This window comes from Papaver somniferum, unplaced genomic scaffold (assembly GCF_003573695.1).
Source record: "Papaver somniferum cultivar HN1 unplaced genomic scaffold, ASM357369v1 unplaced-scaffold_131, whole genome shotgun sequence".
In the NCBI taxonomy this organism is placed as follows: Eukaryota; Viridiplantae; Streptophyta; class Magnoliopsida; order Ranunculales; family Papaveraceae; genus Papaver; species Papaver somniferum.
The window spans coordinates 327,708-336,031 of record NW_020622270.1 but is presented as its reverse complement, the minus strand read 5'-3'; the positions used below and the strand labels follow the sequence as shown (position 1 = coordinate 336,031).

The following is an 8,324-nucleotide window of genomic DNA, read 5'->3' as shown; positions in this document are numbered from 1 at the left end:
CAATACTAAAGTTGGTACTTCATCAGTAGCAGCTGATAGCACTGTTTCTCAAGCTCAACCACAAATTCAGCAACATCATATGGTCACACAAGCTCGAGATGGCATTAGAAAGCCTGTAAACAAGTTGTGTCTGCAAGCAAATAAATATCCACTAGAGACAACACATATTACTGCTCCAACATCTTATACTGAAGCATCAAAATATCCAACATGGATACCACCCATGGATGATGAAATTAATGCTCAGATTCGCAATGGAACTTGGAGTTATGTTCCATATGAGGAATGAATGAATCTAATTGGCTCAAAATGGGTGTTTCGTGTCAAAGAAAAAGCTGATGGGTCAATTGACAGACGCAAATCCAGATTTGTAGCACAAGGATATAATCAGCGTGAGGGACTTGATTACAATGAAACATTTAGCCCAGTGATAAATCCTAGCACTATAAGGCTTGTTCTCTCAATTGTTGTGTCTCAAAATTGGACGATGAAGCAATTAGATGTCCAAAATGCATTTCTGCATGGTGAGTTAACTGAAGCCGTATATATGAAGCAACCACCAGGGTATGTCAATCCTGACTATCCTAATCATGTCTGTAAGCTCAACAAATCGATTTATGGGTTGAAACAAGCTCCGAGAACTTGGTTTTCCAAATTAAGTAATTTTCTCATTGCACTGGGATTCAAGGGTTCTATTTCTGACAGTTCTCTCTTTATACAACAAGCATCGGAAGGAGTTACATATGTCCTCATCTACGTTGATGACATCATCATCACAGGTTCAAACTCTGCTCTTATCACCAATCTTATTACTAATCTGAGATCTTCCTTTGCAGTAAAGGATCTACTCAAACGGCGAAATAAGTAATCCACCAAGACACTTCAGTGATACTCAGTCAGCAGAAGTACGTAGTTGATCTACTCAAACGAACAAAAATGGATGCTGCTAAACCAGTCTCTACACCTCTTCCAAAAAATGCCAATATCTGTACACACGGAAGTGTGAAATTTGAGGACCCTAATCTGTATCATAGTGTCTGTGGAGCTTTACAATATCTTCATCTCACCAGACCAGACATTGCGGTAGTAGTCAACAAAGTCTGTCAGTATATGCATAATCCTTTTGTTGAGCATTGGGATCTAGTTAAGAGAATCCTACGATATCTCAAACATACAGTGCATTACGGTTTAGTTTTCCGTCCTTCAGCGGATACAACACTTCATGCCTACTCAGACTCTGATTGGGCTGGTAGTTTAGATGATAGAAGATCAACAAGTGGCTACGGTAATTACTTTGGCAGTAATCGTATTTCGTGGAGTGCACGCAAGCAAAAAACAGTCTCTAAATCCAGCACTGAGGTTGAATACAAAGGCATAGCCATAGCTACATCAGAATTGATATGGCTTCAGTCACTATTGCATGCATTGCAGTACAAGTTCCAACATTATGGTGTGACAATCTGGGTGCGACTTATCTGACAGCAAATCCAGTCTTTGACGCACGAATGAAACACATTGAAATTGGTTACCATTTTGTACGAGAAAGAGTTGCAAACAAAACACTACTGGTAAAGTTTATTTCCTCAAAAGATCAGCTAGCTGACATTTTTACAAAGGGTCTTGCTTCTGTAAGATTTGAGTTTCTTAGAGACAAGTTGAGCATTCGGCCACTCATGCACAACTTGAGGGGGGATGTTAGGAATACATCTCATCAAGACTCAGTCAAAGCTCTTCTGGTAACAGCTGCCAAGAGAAAATCATGTATCAATCACTAGCTTGTGTTACGCTACAGATTGATAAGGATTTATTGCAAATATATTCTCTATAATTTCTAGCTTATGTTACGCACAAAACATCTCTGTAACCCTTGTAAGAAAGGCATGTAATCTCTATATATTTTTCTACCTTTCCACCAGTTGAAGTGTGGATCAATTCACCAAAAAATTGTATTCTGTTTCTAATTAGTAAGCCAAAGAAGATTGTATCTAGGAATTCAATAAAATCTCAAGCTAGTGCGTTAATTTAATCTTACTAAACTTTTAAGAAAGATCAGAAACTCACACATTCATACATCCGGTTTCCAAGGTGTCAGCGGTGTAGGGGGTACATGGCTTAAAGGTGGCACATTCTGGAACATTGTGTTCTTGTCAACTCTTGAGCCTCCGCTGGTACTAATGGATGCCAATGCAGCAACTAGTGTTGCATTCCCTACTAATGAAGGTTCCGTGTAATCCGGTAGACCCTTAATATCACGAAACCTATCCTCAGAATGAGGCCCTCCTACCATTGCACCTGTGATATCGTATGGATTGGTATTAGAGGTAGTCATCCACACTCGACCACTGCTGGAACTATACTGTAAAACCTCTCCGGAGGAATACTCCATATAAGAATGAAAATTTTTGGTCCCGATTTGGGCCAGTTATATTTAAGAATAAACTCATATTAGAATGAGTCATAATTTTTTCGGGTCTCATCTTAAGGAACCTACCTCCGTATAAGAATAATTGACATCATATTTTACATATATAACACTGGCCATACATCAAAATTTAAGATGAACAGATTCTTGTAACCGTATTACAAGTTCATTTTGCTTGAAAATGAATATTTTGGTTTTTTGTGCACAACTTAATACGAATATCTTCATACTCATTTGATTTCACTTGTCAATTTTTGATGTGATAATTGTGATGTATGTGAATTGTTTTATGAAAAATATTTGTATATACATAAATATATAAAAAAATCCTCATTTAAATAGTTTTTATATATACTTAGATATATTTTTGTGTTTCCTATACATATGCATGAATATACACAAATACACATACGAAAAAATTTCTTATGGTTTATTCAAGTTAGACCTCCATAGAGAATAACCTCCATATAAGAATATTTTTTTGTGGTCCCTAGGATATTCTTATATAGAGGTTTTACTGTATTTGTGTCCATCTAATGGAATGGAATCCTCCCGATGATGCACATGGAGTGGAAACCTTGTTTCATGTCCCACAATAAAGTTATAGCTATTGGGATTGGCACTCAGTATATACTGCATTTGTACATTAGAAATGAGTAACAAATTAAATACGATCAGTTGGGACTAACTATATAAATCATAAGTCATCTAAAACTTACCTGGGATCTGGAAAAATATCCAGCTCATCTACATTGACGTATTGTGGACCACACTTCCAAACATGTAGTTTTTTTGCACTCATATATACAGCAAAGAGCGACGCAATACATACAGTACTCGCTACATACAACAGATGCCTTCGGCCTCCAGGGTTGAGTATTACCATCCCTCATGCATTAAGTGAAGAATAGAAGAACAAAATTGAAGCTAAGAAACCTCAATAATGATTATAATTGAACTAGGTATCACTAAAAAAGACTACAACTTAGTTAATGTATCACTCAACCTTTCCTTTTATTCTTAAGTGTACATACTTTATTTTATTTTTTTGTAACAATATACTAAAAAAGGTTACAACTTAGTTAATGATATACTTTATTTTTGTATCCAAATACTATTAAAAAAAAAACTTCAACTTAGTCGATTATACAATAAACAACTTATATCATTCCAGGGTATGTACACATATCTATATAACATCAGTAAACACCTAATAACATCATTAATAATAGAATAAGTCTATATTTAAGCACACGGTTCCATCAAAAATATATGTTGAAAAAATATCAATCGCTTGCTTTAATTTTATCAACATCATTAATAATAGAATCAGTCTATATTTAAGCACACGGTTCCATCAAAAATATATGTTGAAAAAATATCAATCGCTTGCTTTAATTTTATCAATATTTATTCGTGGTTATTTTTAAAACCGATCATCATAACTGAAGACCGAAATATAGAAATAAAAAAAAAAAGATGGACCATGCTGGCAACTATAAGTCATATTCCTTCAATAAACAACTAGGTGTTAAAAGGCTCGATATTAACAAAACTCATTGATTAATATGATTATATATAAATATTTACAGAAACTCATTAACAAAGGAGAAAATTTTAACTTTTTTCTTCAGTTTTATACACTTTCAGACCTTATTTGCATATTTGCATTCTTTCTCAATCCCAAGTTTTATCCATGTTTACACTGTATGTAGATGTTTTTTGAATGTTAAGATCCTAAGTTATTGTCTTTTTTAAACCTTTTGTTCATCTTTGTAATAATATCTCCCAAATTCTTCTATTTGCTCTTCAGATCCATGATTTTGGAAAAGTCTCATATTATCATGCTCTTTATGTATCTATTCAGTTACTTGTTTTTGTAGGAATGAGATTACTTCTCCGTCTATTTATTTTAGTATATTTTCATCTTCAAAATATATGGAAAACATAAATTGTTTATTTTTTTAACACTGCAAAGATGTCTCCGCGGTTCTTATGCATCCGACCCCTCATTAGACTCTGAATCTTCTATGAAAGTTTTCTCCACTAATAAGCTACTAGCATTTTATTGTCATGCGACAATAGATGAACTTAAGAATTTTTTCTTGCATTGTGGATTTCTTCAGTGTCACCCAACTCTAAAAATTGGTTAAACGTGACGACATTCCAATCTTTCTCTAATTTTTAGTATTGTCTAAACTTTGTCATCTCATGTGTTTTGTCTTTTCCTTGTATATATATATATACATGATCATATTGTAATGATACTTAATCCAATCTTTAATTTTTAGATTCATAAAACTCGATAGGATAATTCTGCGAAAACGTGGTCTTGTACCATACCATTTACATATTGTTCCAACTCATCTTTGTCATTGGAATTCATCGGTTTTCTATTAAATAAATAAAGGCGTCATGTGTATAATTTATCTGTTGTTCCATATATTTGTTGTTTGATAACGATTTTTTTTTCATCTATTAAACTATCTTGTTGTGGGGAGATATTTTACTCTTTCTACTGTTCTCCAAAACCATATTTTTCTTGTTATCAAACTTCAGTTGTTGTAATACAACAAATTTTTTACGTTTCGGGTTTATGTAGCAGTAACCTTTGTTATTTTGTTGGTTTATATATAATTTTTTTGGTGATGTTGTGGATTCATATGCTTGACTATATACATAATTCTAACTGATTTTCGAAATCGTATAAATTTAGGAAACTATGTAGATTGTTTGATATTTTCTTTTGGGTATTGTGTCCCAATCGTTTTAAACCATAATATTTTAGCAACTAACTCAACAAACACGTGAGTGTGGCTTTTCACTTCTGAAAGCAAGTTTTTCCGCTGGAATTACTGACCTTGTAAGTTAATTTTAATCATCAAAATTTAATAAATGTCACAAAGTTACGCGATAAAAAGTTACTCGATAAATTCCTAAAATAATTATTTATTAAAACCCACACATGGTGTTTGTCTTGGGGAAAAAGTAGATTCATCCAGTTGTGTTGGCTCTGAATTAACTCCTTACCTTTAGTTTGTAATTTTTGTACCTCGAAAGTGTCACATCTTTTTTAAAAAAAGTATTACAAAATGTGATAGGTACTGGCATTGGAACCATGTATTCTCTGTCCCATTGTTGATCGTTCACATGTTTATTAGATTAAAACAACCACCTATACTCTATTGCATTTCTAAATATCCAAGCATCTTGAGAATCTATACCCGGTTATTGTGAACATTGACTTTCTACCTTAGTAAGTCTTATTTGTTGTTGGAAGTAATGACCCTGTAGGAAATATTGACCGTGTAACTTGATAAACAGTTACTTATAGATGAATACCTTGCTACATACCAAGTTCACTAACACTTGGAGATATTAACTTGAATACCATACCTAATATTAAATGTGATAAGTGATGGTTGTAGTAAGCATTTATATCTGGATAGAACTGCGACTGGTGGTCTAAGATTCTGGGATCACACCTGAACCAACATAACATAGTTGTTAAGCAAAAAAATCTACCACATTATGGTCAAAGCTTCTGTCGAACTTCTGATACCATGGTAAACTGTAGAATATTGTCATAAGCTAAATTTTGAAGGAACTGACTATCCTAGGATTTTGTAATAAGCATCCCTGAAAAACCAAAAAAAGTTACTCGATTTTCCAGAAGCATCGTTATTATAATATTTTACTTCAGGTTTCCAGGAAGAACATCAATAATCCTTAATTAAAAAACGATAAACTTATATTTATAATCCATTGAGTATGCCAAATAAAATTATAGAACAATAAACCAACACGCTCTCACTTTAAAATAACTTTTTTTTATTCAAACATTGAGTTTTATTAAGAAGAGTTATAAATGTCCATTTACAGCAGGTTTATCCTTACAAATCCAGTCACTTATATCTTCTTGAAAATTCTCATAAAACTCAAAACTAGTGCTACTAGTTCTAACTTTCTTGGCAATACTTTGTAGGATTACGAATCTAACTGATTTTATTTCAATTGGTTCATATACATTTTTATTCAATGATGAACAATTATACAACTCTATTTTAAACACAATTAGATTCATTTGATTATCTATCATGATTGATTGATCTTTATATTTGATCTAGAAGTGTTGGATGAATGCGGCTAAGACAAAAGTGTTCATATGGCTAATTTCGGTTAACTGTTATTCAACCAACCCAATATACACGTTTAGGTACGGTTACCCATATCTAAATATAAGTATATTTCATTTGTGTGTAACAATCTAAGACTATCGAACGGTGGAGAGATATTGCTTGGTTTTTTAGCAGACTTAGCTTGAACCTTAAATCAGGATTTCATTTAACGGTGAATATTGAATGCTTTGTTACTAAACTAAACCTAGCTTTGATTGTAATTGAAAAGCTATATAAGGGAGAACTCTAGCAACTGGAAAATCAAATCCCGGTACTTTCATGTGTCCTAGTTGGAAACTAGAGTCGATTCTCCTTTAACCTAGGATTTCCCTACCTCTACTAAGTTAACCATTTGAAGACTTCATTTGGGATTCATCAACCAAGATCTAACTATTTTCTCTATAGTTGTGTATTCTGATCTTACTTGTTCTATCATATTGAGTTTTATCTTCTCTAAGATTTACTCGATATTTATCTCCGATAGGTAAGATATAAAAAGTAATCACATAAGTTCTTCGTCTCAGATTTTTGTGATTCTATGATACTTATCCTATTAATCAGTTTGGTTATTCCGAGGTGACTAATATTTCGAGGATGCTCTTCGGGAGTATAAGACCGGATTATTAGTTGGTTCATGTTCACCTTGATTTATCATAAGAAGAAACAAAAAAATAAAGAATAAAATTTCTGTGGGAGACAGATTTGTTTATAAGTCTTCGATTTTGGGGCGTAGCAACTTTTAGTTGTGGGTGAGATCAGCTAAGGGAATCAAGTGCACAAAATCTGGCGTGGCTCTAGAGGCGTAAGGAACACGACTGTACTTTAATCGATGTGAGACTTGGTTAGGACTCAACTACATTCCAGTCTGAAGTTAACTTGTAGTAGGCTAGTGTATGTAGCGGATTAATATGGTGTGGTGTTCAAATCTTGACAAGGTCCCGGGATTTTTCTGCATTTGCGGTTTCCTCGTTAATAAAATTTCTGGTGTCTGTGTTATTTCTTTTCCGCATTATATTTGTTTATATGGTGCTATCCCGCACGACAGTGCGGGGACGATATATAAGCTAGCGGCTTGGAAACCGTCGGATCGTGATGTGTTTGTAATTCTGGCCATTGATGATAAGTGTATAACTGTCAGTGGAAATAATTGCAAACAAGACCCCTTATTTAATTCTATAAAATTAAAACAACCTTATAATTTTTTATATTTCGTTTATAAAGACCTTTGCCTCTTCCTTTTAAGTTTAACCAATCGAATAAATCTGTGTATGTTAAACACCATCCCAAATTAATGGAGATCGTTTAATTGATGCGAAATACAAAGTGTTTGTGAAAATTGAGCATTTAAACTCGTGCATGTTGAAATGCAAACGATTAACGATGATCTTATGTGATTCAGTAATTCCAATTTTAACAGTGTTGATTTTGATAGATTTGGTTAAGATAAACATTGATGTGCGAATGTAATAGTAATGAATAAATTTTAATTAATCGGAACTGAATCTAGATTTGTAATGTTCTTCAATTTTGGGTTTTCTGATGGTGGCGGCATCGGCAAATGGATTGTGCAGGTGGCAGTGGAGATGGTGTTGTCAGTGGAGGTAAAGATGACCATATGGGATCTATAATTTAAACTCAAACTAGAAATGATACTTCTCTTGTACCACAGAACGAGAGATACGTTGATAGGAAATTAGAATTCCTCGGTACACCATTTTATGCGT

The 8,324-nt window shown here is 33.5% G+C and overlaps 1 protein-coding gene across 1 annotated transcript; it reads left to right on the top strand.

Annotated features, from left to right (window-relative positions):
• Nucleotides 1-936: 936 nt before the first annotated feature.
• Nucleotides 937-1,479, top strand: LOC113332307 (uncharacterized mitochondrial protein AtMg00810-like). The gene has a single exon (XM_026578865.1). The coding sequence runs from the start codon at nucleotides 937-939 to the stop codon at nucleotides 1,477-1,479; it is 543 nt and encodes a 180-aa protein (XP_026434650.1).
• The last annotated feature ends 6,845 nt before the right edge of the window (nucleotides 1,480-8,324 follow it).

Excerpts from the sequence above, each read along its gene's own strand:
- LOC113332307 (XM_026578865.1), top strand. The coding sequence starts at position 937 with ATGGATGCTGCTAAACCAGTCTCTACACCTCTTCCAAAAAATGCCAAT.